This window comes from Aythya marila, assembly GCF_965140915.1.
Source record: "Aythya marila genome assembly, chromosome: 2".
Classification (NCBI taxonomy): domain Eukaryota; kingdom Metazoa; phylum Chordata; class Aves; order Anseriformes; family Anatidae; genus Aythya; species Aythya marila.
Window position 1 is genome coordinate 55,607,316 of NC_139043.1, and position 21,319 is coordinate 55,628,634.

General features: G+C 35.9%; 1 protein-coding gene across 1 annotated transcript in view; it reads right to left on the reverse strand.

Annotated features, from left to right (window-relative positions):
* The window catches only part of CNTNAP2 (contactin associated protein 2), a gene marked incomplete at both ends in the record, with an annotated part of 1,134,939 nt that overhangs the window by 181,778 nt on the left and 931,842 nt on the right, over positions 1-21,319 (reverse strand). The window contains one exon of the mRNA XM_082753539.1: positions 16,848-17,004. Coding sequence (XP_082609665.1) covers positions 16,848-17,004 — 157 coding nt within the window. The remainder of the gene's footprint in view (positions 1-16,847; positions 17,005-21,319) is intronic.

Sequence of the window (21,319 nt, forward strand, 5' to 3'; positions counted from 1 at the left end):
ACCGTTAATGCATTATTGGCGAATCTGTGATTGTGATAGTTCAGTACCTTGAATCTGACCGGGCCCATAATGGTTAATACACCCCTTAATGCAACAGTAAAGAAGTACTTTTTTTTTTCCCCCATCTGTTTTAAACAGTTCTCATACCAATTAATTTGTTTATATCTAGCTTTGAGTGTCATTGTGTTATGCTGCTCCAGTGCACTGCATAGGTATGCTAATAGTGTTCCATTGTATATTAACATCTCTTATTTTTCTTTATCAAATGAAAAAAAAAAAAAAAAAAAAGGCTCTATGTGCATGCAATAACAATGCTGGGTGAAATTACCCCATTTCTTTCTGAGCAAGGTAACACACTGTTTGAAGGAACATCTTAAGAATACAAACAGAAAATGATTCAGTGAGGAAACTATGTTTACATATCATTAAGGAAGTGGAATTCAAAAATGGAAATGTATGAATTAACTGTTTTCCAACATCTTCAAAAAAAAAAAAAAAAAAATCCGCACACAAAAAAAATCCCACAAATTGTTTGCAAACAATAATTTGTTTCAAGATAGAGAGGACACACTGTTAATAAATGCAATAGAACCTGGAGGTCTACAGACACGTTCTTTAGCTGTATAAGCATAATATAAACTGTTATAAGGATTTATACATGGTTCTAAATGATTTGCAAGTATTCATGTATCAGAAAAGGAAACTGAGATCATGTACAAATCATGAGTAGGTAGGTGTATAAAAATCACAAATGCATCACTAGAAATTCTTAAGAAAGTTTTAAGTAATGGCAGGTAGAAAAATTGAATTGTTTTGTTCAATTCTGGAACAGCTGAATCCTTGCTAATCCTTCATTAGAGAAACTTGTAAAAAAAATCATGTTAACGGTAATAAAAACAGTTTAATGTTTCTTGGATTCTAGGATAACATTACTTGTAAATCATCAACAGGAGTAAGCATCAATTGGTCAACTGACTGAGTCTTCAAAAAATATTATTCAGATCAATAAAATATGTTTTTTTTTTTTCTTTGCTTTAGTTTTCTATAAAGAAAGAAAACATGAATTTAATGAATTTTCAAAATACTTTCCCATTTTGTTTACACATGCAGTCTTCAGTTTTCACCAGTGAATTTATTCTGTAACAATTGACTCCATTCCCCCATGTTCTCTTTAGTGTTCATTCTCTACTGAAGATGAAAAAGCTATAACAAAGTAGAAGACTAGATGATTTAGTACCCCATGAAACTTTTCCTTGAGATTAGGTCTTGGATCTTTAATTAAAATTAAAGTCAGTGTGCATTCTGGCAGTTCTAATACACATTATTTAAATTTTCTTTCTGAGTTGAGAACCCTTAAGATATGATAAGTCATTCTATTTACCAGGAAAGGAGTGACAGCAGACATTGCTTCAAATTGTAATTCATTCTACTATCCTTACAGATACATTGTAAGTATAAAATAAGTGCTGGTGCCTTATTTAACTGTGTGCCTACAGAAAAATAATGTGCAGTTTGTGAGGAGGACAGGCTTTACTGTCAAACTTTATTTTTGAGGTATTTTTTTGCAAGAAAAAATTGAGGATATTTATGGATAAAGATGACATGGATAACAACTATGATATATATGTATATGGTGTCCAGATTGATGGAGGAGATTTATATGACAACATAGATTAAGAAAAATAATTAATGTTTACATATTATCAAGAAACACAAAATTATCCTGAGCTTTTATTTTTATTATTTTTTATTATTATTATTTTTTTGTTCCCTTCACAGTTTTAGTGCCAATCCCTTTTTAAAACAAGTAATAACATGCAGCAGTGTTAATACAATCTCCCTCAAGAACTTCAGTTCTGGAGCCTGACTCTCCAAAAAGTCTCCAGTTGTGGGGAAATGCATTTTCCATACTACATGCTAACTATGCATTTCTATATCCACTTCCATAGAAAATAAAACCAATTTCCAAATGTTTTAGCTGTTCCTTGGATTAAGATGCTTTTCTTACAAATGAAACCATATAGTTTCTATTATTAAAGATAATTACAAAAATACAACTTTTCAATCTAAATACATATATTTCCAGACCAGTGTTTAGTAAAGTACATTATATCTGAACTACTGTATGAGTTTTCATAAAGCTTCATACTGTCATATTTCCTCCAGGTGGAACAAACCTCTCTACATTTGGCAATACAACCTTCCTATTGTGACAAAACTGAAGGTGTAACTTGTGGAAGTGGAAAAGTGACGGAGAAAAACTGGCACCGCCACATCTGTAACTTCTGCACATAACTGTAACTAAACAAAGAAGAACTCTAAATTCTCCACTTGCATCACTCTCATGCTATGGTATTGATTAACCCTAACAGAAAACACAAAACAATAGTACAAGGAGCATTATTATAGGAGTAGTTCATATTTCCTTTTGAACACCTGATGACTTATCTTTGATAATTTCAAATGCAAGTGATTTGCACACATATTTCTGGTCACAGCTAGCAAGTGTTTTACAGAGTGTCTAACAAACATTTTTATCATGTTGCAACACATTTGAGTTTCTTTGTTGTCCATGCAGACAGTAAAAACCAGCTTCTAATTTTCACTACATTTTGTGCTAGTATTGTGATCTTTGTGATTTTAGCTGTAAAAAACTCATAAAAGCCAGAATATGCTATTGATATCTCTTCATCTGTAACCACTAACAACTTGCTTTAAAATGAGTATAAAAAATAATTTTAATAAAATTTGCTAGAAAATAAGCAGAAATGCCACATATTCAAAAATGCAATTAGAGAACAAAGGTCTATATAATATTGTGTATACTCTACAAAAATAAAGATGATAGTAGATGAGACCTGTTCCTCCCCTGCTTCAAAAAGTGATATATATCAGTTCTGAGACTTTGTTATGAAGCAGTACTTCTAATAAAAGTAAATTACCAGAAATAAATTGCTTTTATAATGAATGGTTGTTTTATGATGTATTGTAAATACAACTGTTTCTCCTCTGACAAAAGAAAAAAAAAAAAAAGAAAAAAAAAAAAGAAAAAAAAAAAGAGTTGCATTACCTGTAGTGACAGTTATTAACTTTCTTTTAACACAGCACAGCCCAAGATCCCAGTAAGGAGCAATGCCCTTTTATATTTGATCTTTCATGACCAAAAATAAAGGCAGTACCTCCTCTAAATAATAAAATATAATAATAAAGATATCACATTCAAATTGTCCACTTTTTCAGGGTATGTCTATACAATATGATGAAATGACATACAGGACATACAGAAACTGTCAAATAATGCCAAATATAACAATTAACTGTTAGAGGTAGAAGGTATTTTAAGATGAGTTTCTGGCAAAAACTGATCTTCCTGAATTCCCACACCATATCCTCAGTGTCTTGCTCCTTTATAAAGTAGAGATTTAAAAAGTGCACTTTTTGAATTCTCTTCACAGGAGAGTCAGATTTGTTCAGTAACTATGAATGTCTTTACCTACTTCAGGATATTTCATTATTTCAATGATGAATGATAAATGATTCTACAAAATCTTGTTAGAAATGGCTTTTAGTCAGCAATAACTGGTTTAAACCAAAAATTCCAGGCTTGGTCTGGAAGTGTGCCTGCTGTCCTTACATCAGCCCCATATTAGAAGTACAAGATATGTTTTCTTGTAGATATATGTGTGCATACAAAGAGGTAAACATCTCAAGTTGGAACATGGGAATTTCCAATTACATATCAGGAAAAAAAATAAAATCATAATGAGTGTGGTCAGGATGTCCAGAGGGATTCTGAACACCTTCTTGGAGGTGTTCAGGACTCAGGGGGACACAGCCCGCAGCCACCCAGTCTAGTCAGATCTACTGCGAGTAGCAGGTTGGACTAGGTAGTCCCTGGAGGCCACTTCCAGACTGAATTATTTTGTGAGCTCATGAATATGTATAGATGAACACAGTGCAAAACCTTACCACTGTCAATGACTCACTGAATTGATCTGCCTTTAGCAAAAGCATTTAATAAACTTAAGCTTCTTTTCCTCAGCTCAGCTTTTTCAATGATCTGCTCATTTCTTTATCTGAGTTAACTATGCCCAATATTTATCTTTACTTTGAAGATCCTTTTCCTATTCTCCAGTTTTCAGGACAAAACCTGAAGATATTTATTGTTTATCCTTTTGTTCTCTTCTGCTTCATAATCATTACATATGGTAATCTAATAATTAAAAAAGCTATATTAATAAAGATAATAAATGAGATTTTGGAGCGTTCTTTTCATGTATTGCCATTATCTATCTGCTATATTGATTTACGGTATTTATATCATTTGATGTTATTTATTTTGTTGCAATTTTTGTCACGATCCTTAAAGGATCTCACAATTTCTTTGCTTGTAATGTTAGTGATTAAAATTCAGTTGTTCTTGACTATTTTACTAAATCAAAAGGCAGCAGGAGACATTTTCAGTTTTAAGAGCAGTATTTGTAGGTGTACTATGCCATACAGAAGTTTCAATTTGATTCCTGGGTCTTATAAAACCCTCTTAATATTTCTGAAAACATTTTCTTTCAGAAAAATGGATAAATATCTTAGATTTCACAGAAGATACTTAAATTCATACTCTTGAAAAATATTTTAACTTTACAGTCAACCTGTGAACCATTAAATGTTATTACTACACATTATGTCATACCCAGAAAATACTGGCTTAGACATGAAATTACATGTTTACATGACAGCATTTTTAACTGTAGTAAATACAGTTACATAGCAGTAGTAATTGCAAATAAATTTATACTTTTCCAGTGACAGCATAAAGCTTTTGGATCATATATATATATATATATATATATATATATATATATATTTGTATTTGTTTTTCTTCATCACATTTTCTAATGTTGTCAGCAGATTCTGTCTTATCTTTATATTTGCCTGCTTCCTTGGAAATTGGCTTTTTCCTTATTTTCATTCAACTTTCCTCACTACAGTATTCTAGGCATGAATAGGAAGCAAAGAAAATGAAAGAAAAATAACAGAAGAATTGTGGGGTTTATGGCTGGGACAAAATGTCAAACCATGGTTAGTGACAGATGAGAAGTAGTTTGGAAAGCTTGGGGCATTCACTGATTATGCAACACACACATACACAAAACAACAACAAAACAGGAGGGAGACATGAAGCAGCCCAACAAGAATGGCAACTGACAAAAGTGCATTAAAACAAATGTGTAGAATTTAATCTTCTTTTACAAGTTTGATAACCTTTTTCTTTGAGGTAAAATAATGCAGCAAGAATATAATAATAGTTTTCTTTCCCTTCTTTTTTTTTTTCCTATCCATCCATCCATCCATCCATCCATCCAAAATATTACTACTTTCATCTCCCCTTCACCTCTTTTGATATATGATTATTTCCTCTTCTCCCTTCTATACATGCATATATCTCTGCACACTGAAGAGCAAACAATGAAAGTAGATATATTGTTTGTTTACACTGGAAGTGTAATACTTTCAGCTGCATGGACTCTCCTGTGATTGTGTTTCAGCTAAAAGATGACTGCTAGTAGTAATAACAAACAAGCATGGACTGCAGTTTTCATCTAACAGAAGATGTGATAGATTCCAGATGTCTTCTATATAGCATTCCACTGATTTAGAAAGAAAAGTCAGGGTGGGATAGGGGATGGCCCTACAATTGAAGAAGAAAAGATAACCACTCTCTTCAAGAGTTAAGCAGTGTCAAACATTGAGTGGAATACCTTAGGCTGGACAGCATGGAAGTGATTTCATCTTCTAGGACTGCACTCATGGCTGAGTCATTACTCTTTAAGTTAGAACGTAAATAAAAGGAGATGGAAGAGGAGAAAATAACAGTAAGACTGAATTCTGTAGTGTGCAGTCCTTACCTGACAAATTGTGACAGGAGGTCCTTTAAAGTTAAGATCATAAGCTCTTCATTCAGACAAAATATCTGTTATATTTCTAGGCAAGACATAGCAGACATTTTTGTTCTTGGTCACTTGATATTTCACTCACACATTAATTATGAAGTTTAATAAAATATGGAATAGAGATATTGTCTTGTCATTATTTTTTCCTTTAGGTTCATTCATCACTGCTGGTACTGAACGATGAATGACCCCAAAGTTCATAGAATCGTAGAATATCCTGAGTTGGAAAGGACCTACAAGGATCATTAAGTCCAACTCCTGTGTCCACACAGGACCATCCCAAAATCATCATATACATATATGTCTGAGAGTTGTCCAAATGTATCTCGAACTTTGTCGGGCTTGGTGTTGTGACCACTTTCCTGGGCAGCCTTTGCAGTGCCTGACCACCCTCTCAGTGAAGAACCTAAGAACCTTTTCTGAATATCACAGTTTCATGCCTCTCCCTCCGGTTCTATCGTGGGACACTAGAGAAGAGATCAGTGCCTGCCCCTGTGCTTCCCCCTGTGAGGAAGCTGTAGACTGCCCTGAGCTCTCCTTTCAGTCTCTTACTTTCTAAACTGAACAGATGAAGCAATGTCATCCACCCCTCACACATCTTGCCCTCTATACCCTTTACTGTCTTTGTGTTCTTTTTATACTGTGACATCCAAAACTGCACACAGTATTTGAGGTGAGGCTGCACTTGTGTTGGGTCTGTCTGAGCTGGAGTCACCTTTTCCCTGCAGCAGCCCACACAGTGCTGTACTCTGCACTTGTAGCTGGAACAGCACTGATATCACTCCAGTGTTGTGTCTATTGCTGTGTAGTGCTGGCACAGCATCAGGACTCCTTCCAAGCCCCCAAGAGCCAGCACGCTGGGGGGTAGGCAAGTGATGGGGAGGGGACATTGCTGGGGCAGCTGATCTAAACCAACCAAAGGGATATTCCATAACACCTGATGTCACACTCAGCAATAAAAGGGGGGAGGGGGCTGTTCCTCCTGAACAACCACTATGCGTTTGAGGCCCTGCTTCCCAGGACGTGGCCGAACACCGCTCGTTGATGGGAAGCAGAGAATAATTTTTTTTCTCTCTCTCTGTGCTTCCGCGCGGACTAATTGTTTCTTTTGTTTCTTTTTTTCCTCCCCATTCACTTTCCCTTTAATTAAACCTTTCTTATCTCAAGCCTCGAGTTCTCTGTGTTGTATTTTCTCCCCCTTCCTCTTTGAGGGGGAGTGAGAGAGCAGTTGTGGTGGAGCTTGGCTGCCCACCTGAGTAAAACCACCACAGCACTACTGCAGAGTAGAGCTGGAAAATCACTTCCCTCAACTGGCTGTGCCTGTTGCACCCCAGGACATGGCTGGCAATCCTGGCTGCCAGGGCACACTATTGACTCATATTTATGTTCAATTTGCTGCCAAATGGGCATGCTGTTCATCTTTAGGAAGTTGATAGGGCTAAACTATTTTAAAACATGGAGCGAGGTAAAAGATACTGCACAATATGCATGAAGATTCTTATACAGATTCTTGTACCCTCATCCTCACATATACTAGTTTTGCATTCCTCGTGGAATGAAAAATAACTGCAAAAGAGCTGCATAGGACTGAATAAATAACACAATGCAAGAAGGTTCTATTTAAACAAAGATAAGTCAGACAATTCTTTCATGTATCATCAATGTACAAATTTTCTTGTGTTTCCAGTTCTGAAGAAGGCTAAGACTTGTCTCCTCAGCTGTTTGGTTGCTGCCATGATCCACAAGCATTAAGGGAAATGCTTACTTTAACATCAATAAGTGGGATGACAACTAGACACCAAGTGTTTTAAATGCCTGTTTGCTATAAATTAGGCCACTATCAAAACAAAAAGGTGAATAATACAGGAGGGAAAAGAGAGAAAACAGCAGGGATGTTTGCAGGTTTCATGACTAATTTAACCCCCAGACTCCTAATGCCCTTAACCTGTATTATTTCAGACTATAAATCTGTCAGGTTCCCTGAGCTATGTATATATGTCATCAGTAGTTGCATGGAACATTTGTAAAGGAGAGAGAGTAAACAAAGTGATCATGGTTTTATCTGAATTACAGAATAGAGCTGTTGGCTCTGGGATAGCATTAGCAATATTTATGATCATATGAACATTGAGGAGAAAGTCAGCACTTTTGTGTACGTAGCCAACCTTGTCTAATGAAGCCTCAATCTGAGGCCAGACTCCTATGATGGTACTGAGGTACAAGTAAATGAGAATTTGAAATGTGCTACTTTGTCTACCACATCTATAGCATTACTGAGAGCTGAATGGAGTTCATCCCTCCATCTTTACTGTTCCCAACTTCCTCAAAATTTTAATCTGTTATTATCAGTAATAAAAACATTTAGCTTTCTCCTAAGGGAGAAGCAGAAAAGAGCAATGTATAATAGTCAAACACAAGGTATACATAATTTCTATAAAAGAAAATATAGAACAGATAATGAAAAAAAGAGGACAAAATTCAATTAATGGGAAGATTCCGTATTTTTATATGCACATTTTGTTTCAATATTGCACACGAGTTACAGCTAGGCACAGTTGAGAAATACAGGAGAGGAATCAGCCTGTTTAATTCACTTGACCCTTCTTCCTGATAGAGTAGTTTTAATGGGCTACTATTCCTAAAGTAGCTAGGAATACTAGTAGGCTAGTATTCCTAGCCAGGAATAAAGTTCTGGCTATCTGCTTTTCTGTTGCTGAAAGTTTCAGCTCAAAACTATCAATCATTCAGGGAACAAAAAAAAAAAAAAAAGGAAAAAAAAAGGTAATAATAGCTGCATTAAATCTAACATTTCCTAAGGTTTGAATGCTTGAATTTCTGTCTTCAGTGTTCCTCCTAGTATAGATTTTTATTCTGTCATTATATATTGACATACTGCTAAAATTTGGTTGACTGAAATTATCTCAATGTGAGGTGTCAGTGTTAATGTACAGAGGAACTCTGAAAGGAAACTAAAAAAAAATACAAAAGGCCATCTGGATTTACAAAGTACAAAACAAAACAAAACAAAACAAAAAACACAACCTTGTGAAGTAATGCAAGTTGGCAGCTAAACTTCCCCACCTTCACCATGAAATGAGTTCAGATATAATAAGTTCAGATATTTCAGATTTTATACAGTGAACAGATGCAATTACTGAACATGGTTACAGCACAACCTAATTACCAATTGTTTTCTGGTCAGTCATTTCAAAGATGGTCATTAAGCTATGCAAAAATGTGGAAATACAGTTTTTGAAGTGGCAACCATTCTATAAAATGTTCCCCTTTTCTAGGAAATTGAGATTCACCATGTATATGTGATGACAGGCCAAGCAGCAAGATGTCGTTAATCTTACTAGATCATTTTTTTTTTTTTTTTTTCCTGATTTCATGTATGGTTTCTTGTCAAATACAGGCCTCTGTATTTTAGCAAAATGTCTGTTTGCAAGGTATTACTTAAATATATTGCTGTATTATTTAAATATTTGAATATTTGTAGGCAGTCATTCCATCTGGATAAATTGTAATTTCTTTGATAAAAATTGAATGTAATCATGCATATTCCTCACTGCAACTTCTATAGTCATTCAGGTTCTTTTAGGTATATTCATATTTGATCCCTTTTATTTCTTTAGGGATTTTTTATATACTGTTACAAATAAGAAGTTAATTTCAGGAAAATGTAACTAATTAGAGCCAATGATAAATTCTCTCTCTTTTTTTTTTTTTTTTTTTTTCAGAGAGTATATTAACCAACCACTTTTGATCACATGCCATTGCTGTGGAATTTCCAGTTGCTTCCTAGATGAGAAAGAAATACTGAAAAAAAAAAAAAAAAGAAAAAGAAAAATACCCTAATACATCTTTAGCAGCTTCTAATGGATAGGAGAAGCCAGAGTCATGTAACCCACCAGTTATCTCTGCATCAGCAGCTCTGGTATTGAGAGCACACAAGGTAAAAGGACAGATAGATATTCTGAAGTGCCTAAGTGAGTAAGGAACTGAATTATTTCTGATTTCAAATGGAATTGACATGTGTTATGCTTAAGCCTTGATGCATACCAATATCTCCAGGAACCTTTAGTATTGTGTTTAATCTGGCTGCATGTGACCTGCCCAGCATCAGGCATACTGTCATTGCCACAGCCACAGGCTGGGATTTCATTGTTCACCCCTGTGCAGCAGAAAAAATCATATCAGCCTGATCCCTGTTTAATTGTCTTTTCTCACCACCTGAAAATTTATTCTGAAAGTCTCATGTAGGAGAAAAGTAGCAAAGAGAAAGGCAATGTATCTTGTGGAGCATTTTGGCAAACATCTCACAAAAATAAATGGATTTTGCAGGCTTTAGAGAAGGAAATGTTAATTTCCAAACTGTGGCAGAGGATAAACAAAAAAATTAGGTGGTCTGCAGTCATCTGATTTATTCCTGAAGTCAAGATCTGTGATGATAAAGTAATCCTGAACTGTTTCATTGCTGATTTCCTTCATTTGTCTGAACCACTATTATCTTAACGTTCTTTAATCCCTTTCAATCATCTTATAGAACCATCAAATATTTCTTGAAATATTAGCAGTCACACTAATAGTCAGCAGTGAATTCTGTGCCCTACTTAGAAATCTAAAGTTCATCCTCATGAGGAAGTTTGAAAGGAAAATCCTTTTCTCAGTAAATCCACCTTGCAGGATCACATCGTGTTTTTTCACATACTATAGAAAAAGTAAGAAAGAATAAGAAGTAAACAGTCTTTGGAGTAGAAACTTTGGCCAATCTGGGTGTTAGTTATAACTGACTTTATGGTCAAAAGAGTTAGAACCAACATTTCTTTGTAGATCTTCACATTTACTGCTTAATTCATATAGTTTGTCTATCTCTGCAGTGCCAGTATTTTTTACAGAAATGCATAAAGTTATGTGTAAATAACATTGTTTAGTTGAAGCAGATTTAGTTTCACAATGACCCAAGGAATTTCTTGTTGTTAATAACAGCAATGTCAGAAGCATTTATTCTCTCAAGTTTGAGGAAATCTGACTTGAATGATGACCATGCTCTTAAATAAATACATATAATCTCTGTTGTCAGGTAAAAATAAGCTTTTAAATATAATTTGATTCACTTTCTCCTGGATTAATTTCATACTGTGCACAAATAATTGATAATTTGGGACTAAGGTTCACTTTTGTGGGATTTCTCTGAGTGAAGCTCTTCCCAACTGTTTTTTTTCCCTCCTATCCATAAAGATTTATTATGGCAAAAATGATTACTTAGTATTTACATTGCAGCAACAACCTGGGACTCTTCTAATAATTAACTTCTACTTTAGATGCATTGTGCAAACACACATAAATTTGAATTCCTTGACAATATCTACCATTTTGGCCTACATACCTCCTGTTTTCAGAGTCTGATAATCAACACATTAATATATGCTAAATACCTGTACCATTTACAGAATGCTCTCTTTTCTTCTTTATTCAGAGAGAGTGACCTGTAAAGGTGCTCTGTGAGCTTTTAAAAAACATTAATACACACCGTCTAGATTCCAGGTATACCAAGACTATGGTGTAATCTAGTAACTGAGAAAGATTACATTATAACTGAGTCCATAATTGGCATAGCTAGTTCTGTACTTATGAAAATTACAAGTTATAAAAGTGGAGTTCAAGATCCTTGATGCAAAGGAGAAGGGTGCATAGAAAGCTTGCTACTCTGAATATTAGATGAGTAGGCTTTGGCATCTTCAGGGATCTGCTTGATAGAGTACCATGGGATAAAGCCCTGAGGGAAGAGGGGACCAAGAAAGTTGGTTAATATTCAAATATCACCTCCTCCAAGCATAGGAGCAATGTATCCCAATAAAAAGGAAGTCAGACATAAATGCCAAGTGCCCTGTATGGGTGAACAAGAAGTTCCTACACAAACCCAAATACAAAAAGGAAGTCTACAGAGGGTGGAAGCAAAGACAGGTAGCCTGAGGTGAATATAGAGAAATTGTCTGAGCAGCCTAGGATCAGGTTAGGAAAGCTAAAGCCCTGATAGAATTAAATCTGGCCAGAGATATCAAGGGAAATAAGAAAAGCTTCTATAGATATGTTGGTGAAAAAGGAAGATGAGGGAAAATCTGTGCCTCCTCCACGAGGAAACGAGAGGCCAGGTTACCTGGGATATAGGTTACAGAGAAGGCTGAGGTACTCAAAGATTGGAAAAGGGGAAATATAACACCCACATCTACAGAGAGTAATAAGGATAACCTGTGAAACTACAGCCTGGTCAGTCTCATAGCTGTGCCAGGTAAGACCAAGGAGCAGAACCTCCTGGAAACTATACAAAGGCTTATATACAAAACTATACAAAAGGTTATATACAATAAGGAGGTGATTGGAGACAGTCAAGATGGATTCACAAAGGGCAAATCATGCCTGACTAACTTGGTGGCCTTCTACGATGGGGATTGGGTGTTGGTTGATAAGGGAAGAACAGCTGATGTCATCTACCTGCACTTGTACAAAACCTCACATGGTCCCACTCGACATCCTTATCTCTAAATTGGAGAGACAAGGATTTGATGGATGAACTGTTTGGTGGATAAGGAATTGTCTGGATGGTCACATTCAAAAAGTTGCAATCAATGTCTTGATATCCAGGAGGAGGCCACTGATAAATGATGTCAAGGATCAAACAATTAATGACTACCCTATGAAAAAATGGCTTACAAATCTTGGCCAGCATCACACAGAAATTTTGTTCCAGAAGCAGAGTTGGAATCCAGTTCTCCGAGGGAGCATTTCCTGCATTGGTTATGAGATCGTTCATCAAAATGCAATCCCCTTCTTCATTTCTAACACAGTTTCCAATTCCTGCATCATAATTTCTGGACAATATTCTACTTACACTATATCATTCTGATTCAGTGGCTTCTCTGTTTCCCTTGAGAAAGTACCTTGTACTTCAAACACTGAATCTCCTTGCTGAATTCCTTACTGAATCTCTCTTCCCCTTTCATTCCAACAATTTCCACTCAGACTTCTTTTCCAGTTGTACTTCTTTACATTTCCTAATACAGTTAATTACTCTAGCTACTACTCTGGCCATACTTCCCATACTTCCCATACATACAGTTCTCCCTCCCACCCCCCAAAAAAACTAACAAAAAATACACAAACAAAAACACCAAAATCAAATCAAAATCAAATATAAGCTTCTTCCACATTGTCTGGACAGGAGAAGTAAATAATTGTGGGTATATCATGGTAAAATACAATGCTTTCAGATAGGTCCAGGATATAAAATTGCTGCAAAAGTTCTGTTTGGTTTCTCAGACCCAGTTTGATGTTTACTTAGACCTTCTGTTTTAGAGGACTGTAAGTTAAATCAGCTGTCCTGATGACCTAGGGTGATACCTGTGGCAAGATGTTTTGTCAGTCTTTGAGCTGATACCTGTTTGCTCATCATAAGCTGCTAATTTGCCTGTATGAATAGGAATTTCCATTCTGTACAGGAACACCCATGTAACTCTATTACAAAAGTTGACTAATATCTGTGTCACCACACCCAGATTTTAGTTATCTTAGTCAAGCCTTGCTTCGGGATCCTTGCATCATGTTCCCATATGTACCAAAGTAAAGCTGCCAACATTCCTACGGTAATATATATGTATATAAATATGCATATAAATATATATATAATATTATAATTATATTATATGTATATTATGTGTATAAAATATATGTATATATGTATACATGTACATATACATCCTTACCAGTAAGAATGAGGAGCTGGGAGTTGGATGAGATGGTTCTTGTAGATCCTTTTCAACTTGGAATATTCTACGGTTCTATGATTTTATAGTATATGAAACAGTTGGAATAGGGAAAACTGTATATGCTAAAATAAGGTTTGAACAGATGTGATGGATGTTTGTGCTAAGGATGTTTTGCTGCTAAGTGAAGTCAGAGAGATCTCACTTCTGGAGATCACTTGCTTTTTAGGTATCAATCAACCTGACTAGAGAAAATTCATAACTAGGACTCTTCAAAATAATTCCTATTACCATAAAGGATGGCTTTGGCTAGTTTCTGTTCTGAAACTGAACAGCAAATATGAATCTTGAACAAAATGTCCTTAAAGACTACAGTAAGGTTTTCTTTTTTTTTTTTTTTTTTTTTTTAATTGAACACTCCACAAATTAAAATACATTTTTCTGTTCTTCATTAATAGTACTAAAATACGCAGTTTTTCCTGAAAAGTGATATATCCATAAAAATACTTAATAAATATATTTCCCAAATGATCACTTCTTGATAAAATTCTGAGTAAACAGTTGCATATCTATTATGATATTAACCTTATTTTTAGTTTTTAAAGGATCTATTAATTATGTTAATGTATTTATTAATAGATTCCATATATTCTCATTGTATATAGGGGCATAGATGTTACAGAAAAAAATTATTGAGTGAAAGCTTATTAAATTAGCACCTGTGGCACTTAGAGAAACCACAAGAGACCAAATGTCAATGATATTTCCCATACCCATGCATTTCCCACAGCATATAATAAAACAGTCAACATATGGTACAGAGACTAGTATTTATGGATACACATCCAGTGCCTGAAGCAATGAAAACTATTAATGCTCCTAATTCTGCCATGATCCTAATTATTATTACATCTTCCTTTTATTGTTACAATTTTTTTCACAGTACCAAACTTACCTCGTGCTACATTGCTATAGCGCCTATATTTGAGTTTGAGTCCTCTGGCTATATTTTTCACTCTTTATATAACAGTAGTTCTGAAGTTTGTCACCATGTCTGATTTCTCTGTCTGTAATATTGACTTTATCTCTGTGCTACTCTGTAGTTCACTCCCTAATATGACTGATAATTACCATAACAATGTTAAAGCTAACAGTAGCAATGTATATGTCAATGTCACTTTTACAAAACCTTATACAGCCCCGCTCATCACCCTTATCTCTAAATTGGAGAGACATGGATTTGATGGATGAACAGTTTGGTGGATAAGGAATTGTCTGGATGGTCACTCAAAGAGCTACAGTAAATGGTTCAATATCCAGGTGGAGTCTATTGATGAATGGTGTCCCTCAGGGGTCTGTATTAGGACTGGTACTGTTTTGTATCTTCATTGGTGCCATGGACAATTGGATCAAGTGCACCTTTAGCAAGTTTGTGGATGACACCAATCTGTGTGGTGTGGTTGACACTTTGGAGGGAAGGGATGCCATCCAGAGGGACATGAACGGGCTTGAGAGATGTGCCCATGCAAACCTCATGATGTTCAAGAAGGGTGAGTGCAAGGTCCTGCCTGTGGTTCAGAGCAATCCCCAAAAACAGTATAGACTGGGTGACAAATGGATTGAAACAGCCCTGCAGAGAAAGACTTGAGAGTACTGGCAGAAGAAAAATTGTACTTGAACTGTAAACATGCATGTGCAGACCAAAATGGTAATAATATCCCGGGCTGCATTAAAAGAAGCATGACCAACAGGTTGAGGGAGGTGATTCTCCCCCTCTGTTCTTCATTCATGAGATACCACCTGGAGTACCGCATCCATCTCTGTGGTCCTCAGAACAAGGTAGATTTAGATTAGATATAATTCTTTATTATGAGAGTGGTTAGATACTGGAACAAGTTGCCCAGAGAAGTTGTGAATGCCCTAACAATGGAAGTGTTTGAGGCTAGGCTGGATGGGACTTTGAGCAACCTGGTCTAATAGAAGGTGTCCCTGTCCGTGGCAGGCGGTTTGGAATTAGATGATATTTAAAGGTTCCTTCTAACCTAAACTATTCTATAATTCTTTGATTCTAAGTTGCTATTAATGGGAAAAGTGATCATAAAAGTATGGGTCCAATTAGTCACTGAACATTGCATACCATTTAAAATATGATACTACCTGTGAAGACAAAACACTTAAAGCTTATAAACCTATTGTTCTGAAAGCAGAGATGGTATCTCACAGAAAATGACATTTTTTACACAGTAAGCTCATTGCTAGAGCATTTATGGGAGATATCAGTGATGCAGGTTTAATTCTCTTTTCTGCCTGAAGGGATTTGAACCCACTTCAATTACCTTGCAGCAGAATGCCCCTGTTATCAGACAATAAACTACTCTGGGCTAGGACTTCCTCAGTCCCCCTGTTAAGATGTTCCACCTGGGATGAATCAATAACTGTTTATTAGAGAAGAAACTAGAACCAATTCTCACTCACTCCCCAAAGGACTATAGGTTTGTACTCTCAGCCATTAGGCCAATGAGTATTTAATTATCTCTTAAAAAGTGCAATAGCTTCCTCTGAAATGCAGGACTTCATTCTGTAATACTTTCCAGGCTTAGTTCTCAATGCATTTTCTCATGAAAGATGAATAATGAGGTTTAGAGTCCCTACATTATTGATGTGAGCTCATCTCTCTCACTTCTTTTTCAGGCAAATGCAGCATTCATATTAGTAAAATTTCTCCAAATGAAGTTGCAGAGATGAAATTAAATACTGTGTTGTAACACAGCTGAACACGATGAAGACAAAGTTGCACAGGCAGCCAAAATGCTGGCCTTTCCTATTAGCAGTTGACTTTGCAAGTTTAGCTATCTTCTCTGTAGCTCAGCTGACTTGAAAACATAAACATATCCCCTACATTTGACAGTCACAGATACTGTGAAAAAAATGGAAATGCAAAAAGATGGGAAGATAATTTGCAAATGAGAAATCAAATATAATATTTTTGCCTTCATTCTTTGGTAAAAAAAAAAAAAAAAAAAAAAAAAAAAAAAAAAAAAAGGAAATATTTAAAGAAAAGACCTTCCGAGAAACAGCAGTAATTGTAAATGCTAGGAGATTCTGGTAGTCTGCTTTCTTGTAGAACACTCACCATTGCTTATAATCAGCATCACAGTTGCAGTAGTACTTGGGATCAGTACAGTTGCGTTCAATGCCACAGGCACATTTTTGAATACCAGGTCCTGATCCTCCCCAGTAGTAGTGCTTCTCATTGGCTTTTCCAACCCACCATGTATATGGATTCCCTTCTGCAAGGAAAGAAAATGAAAGGTTATGAAGCATTGAAGAAGAGCTCCATTACGCATTAACAGGGCTCAGATATTCAATATGAAGATATTAACAACACAACTGGTGGCTGTCCAGTTTGTTTGCCATTCTGGCAAACAAATGCACTCAATTATTATTAAGCAATTCAAAGGTCCTTGACAGATAAACAAAGCCCATTTTCTTTTCTGTATTCACATTATTTGTAATGGTTGAAATATATATATATATTTAATCTTGTATGTTGCTTTAACTTTTTAATTGTTCTCAGTTTATATAATGAAAATATATGGGCAGGTTCCAAAATTGTTTTCAATTAATTTCTATTTCATATAGTTAGCTATCAGATTGATTATTCAATATTTGTCCACAAATGTTTCACTGAAATATAAACAGATATTATCAGACTCCCAAATCTTCCTAACAATTCTTTAAAAATCTATAAAAAAGATTTGATTTAATACCAGATCAAAAGTAATCTGAACTTTGATATAATCCTATTTCTTGGCATTGGGTCTGTAACTTGATATTTTCACAAACTTTTCTAACTCGATTTCTAATCTTATGGGACTAACTAAGCCTCTTATATGTAATTAAATTAATAAATACACCCACCCTTATTTAAAAGTCTCTTTTTATGCTTCCAGTTCATCAGGGCATTTAAATACGAGCTTAACTTCAAAACCACATGAGTAACTCAATTAATTGTAATATAGTTATCTATAGCAATTTTTCACATTTTGAAAACATGATGGAACTCAGCTTATAAACATCTCTCTTTACATTGTCTTTTTCCCTATCTGTACTGTATTTTCTCATGAAATCAAATAAAGCCATTTGCATGAAATCCAATAAATTTTACAAAATACTAAATAATAGATTCTGTTTTTGATAATTTTCTATCTGTGTATTGGCATTATACATTTCTAAAAAAATAAAATAAAATACATTCATAATCCTAAAAATAGCTATACCACAATTAAATTTTATCATCCAGACAATAGATCGATCTAGTTATCCCAGATATATATGGAAATATATATGAATTTTCAGACAGAAAATTCCAGAGATGGAGAGGGCAACCATATATCTTCAGACATGATAAAATACAAATAAACAAACAAGAATCCCACAGCTCTCTGAAAACACTCGCTTTGTTCAATACTTTTGATTGTTAAACACCATATAAAATATCACCACTGAAAATACAGTAATGTGAAAAATTCACGGTTGCTGAAGGTTTTTATTCATTGTTACTATGCTGCATAGTACGACCATTTTGTTGACCACTAATGCAATGGGTATACTAACAGAATTACTTGATTCTGGACCTTAAATTGTTCGTTTTAGCTTCTCCAACTTGACTATCATGGAACTAAGTTTTGCAGGCTCCAAGAGCATGTTATGTGAATGCTGCAACAGCATTTTCAAGCTACAATAAAATCTATCAGATACAAGTGTAGGTTTCCCTGGCTTACATAAGGTTATTATAAAACTTTTAATAACAAATGTATTTCTAACAGCTAATGACAGAACATGATGGGATCACACTACTGGCTATCTCAGCTCAACCACAGAGCTTTCTCATTCTCCCTCCTCAAAAAGAAGAGGGGGAAAAAATATTATGAAAAAGGGTTCATAGTTTGAGATAAGGACAGGGAGATCACTCACCAATTACCATCAGAGGCAAAGCAAACTCACTGTAAAGAGATTAATGTAATTTATTGCCTATCCCTGACAGACTAGAGCAGTAAGAACTGAAAGCAAACTAAAAATTCTTTCCACTCAATCCTTCGCCTACCCTCTTCTACTTCCTTTCCTGGAGTGGTACAGGGGAATGAGCAATAGGAATTGTGGTCAGTCTATATCACTTCATCTCTGCCACTCCTTCTCTGTCACTCTCCGCCCATGGTCCAATGTGGGGTCCCTCAAACTGATCCAATGTCGTCCTTCCCAAACTGATCCAATGTGGGCTTCTCACAGGCAGCACCTCTTTAAGAACTGCTCCCACATGAGTCCGTACCATGGGGTCCATCCATCAGAAGCAAACTGCTCCAGCACAGGTCCCCCAAAGGTGGCAGCTCCCCCTAGATCCCCTGCTCCTGCATGGGTTCCTCTTCACGGGCTGCAGTTTCTCTCCAGAGTCTACTCCAAGGTGGACTCTCCATGGACTGCAACTTCTTTCAGGCCAGATCCACCATGGGCTTCTCCATGAGCTACAGCATGAATATCTGTTTCAGCAGGGTACACCATGGGCCTCTTCATGGGCTGCTAGGGAACTTCTGCTCCAGAGGCTGGAGCACCATCTCCCTTGCCTTCTTCACTGAACCTGGTGTCTGCAGAGTTGTTTTTCTCTGCATTTTCTCCCTTCTCTCTTACAGCTGCTGTTGCATGACAGTTTTCTTCTTTCTTAAATCTGCTCTAACAGAGGTGCAAACAGCACCTCTCATTGGCTCAGCCTTGGCCAGTGGCCCTTTGAAGCTGGCAGGAATTGGCTTTTATCTGACATGGGGAAGCTTCTGGACTCTTCTCACAAAAGACACCCTTCAAACCTCTCCACTACCAAAACCTTGGCACATAATCCCAATTCACAGAATAACTTTTATTGATATAGCATCCAACAACAGCATTAATAACATCTGAAGCTCCTATTGTTTTTTCTTTGTTTGCTTGTTTGTTTTTGGTTGTCTTTGATGTTAGTTTCTATGCTATCAATGAAATACTAGTTTTGACTCTCCAGTCAAAATTTTGTTTACACCCTGGCTACCAAGCAAAGGACTGCATGATTCAATCAGTGATCATTTCACTGGAAAGTAAAACTGCTAATTAAAATACCAGAAGTATCTAAAATTACTTGGAATAGTTGAAAAGAGGATTAAAAATCTGAAGCAGGTAGAAATGAGCAAAGTGGATGAAACAATAGCAGAACTGCAGACTACAGTAGTGGGTGTCACAGACCATAATGATAGACAAAACAAGGCTGTGTTTAACTCATTGAAATGATAAATGACATACAGCTTTAAATCTGGAATGTGTTATAGCTTAGACAGAGCCATTTTTCACATCTATTGCTTTCACTGTGCACATACAGTCAGATCTGTCGTTATCTCAACCCTTCGAGCCCCAAGTTGTGCGCCAAAATGAACTGTTGTGGTTTAACCTGGCCAGCAGCTAAACATCACACAGCCATTCGCTCACCCTCCCCCCACCTCCCTCTCTGGGATGGGTGAGAGAAATGGGAAAGTGAAGCCTGTGAGTTGAGATAAAGACAGTTTATTAAGACAGAAATATAATAATAACAACTATAATAATAACAATAATGACGATAATAGTACTACTACTAACAATGTGTACAAAACAAGTGATGCACAATACAATTGCTCACCATCTGCTGACCAATGCCCAGCCTAACCTCAAGCAGTCCACCCACCCTTGCTAGCCACCATCAGACAATTCTGTAGTACAGTGATCGATATCAGAAGCCCTAGAGCTGCTTAATGTTCTATAGTTAATACAAGGAAAAGGTGGGGAGATGCTGCAGTGTACCATTTGCTCTGTGCTGCCAAATGAGAACAGCCCTTTGTGTCCATCCTGCTTCACTTCAGACAAAAAAAAAAAAAAAAAGAAAAAAGAAGGGTGCTGCTTTGTCTAGAGTTCAGAAGCTCCAGATCAGGAACTTTATGCAAATATATTGCAGATGCCAATATGACAAGGTATAACAAATAGTAAAACACTGCAGTAGAGAAACTAAAAGGGCAAAAGAAAAGAAAAGTTGGATGTAAAAAAACAAAACAAAGTTTAGAAACAGGACCACTCTTCCCCTCTCACATTTTGCCTTGTTTATACCTCTATAGTCCATTTTTGTGGAAGTACGCTCTGCCTCAGAACCCTTTGCTTATTTTTTCTGCTTTGAAAGCTGCTGGAAAGGGCTGATACAAGTAGATGAAGTAATGCACTACAGTATGAAAACTGATAACTAATGGATATCATTCTAAACATCAGAATATTTAATCATATGTGATTATTTTGCTATGGTACCAATGCTATTTGTCTTATGGCTTTAAAAGCATATAAATTCAGTCTAAGGAGGAAAAAACATTGGATGGAAAAAGTTATATATAAAAGTTGACAAGTGTATTGTGATGACAAGAAATACCAAAAAAATTTTTTTATGTTTTTGAAGATATCTTTGCTCAATGTAGGAACATATTTTGAGTCACTAGAGAGCTTTGCTGCTGTTGTTGTTGACTGACAGCTTTTTTCCCCAAGCTTTTGTGGAGAAATAGTATTACAGTAAGG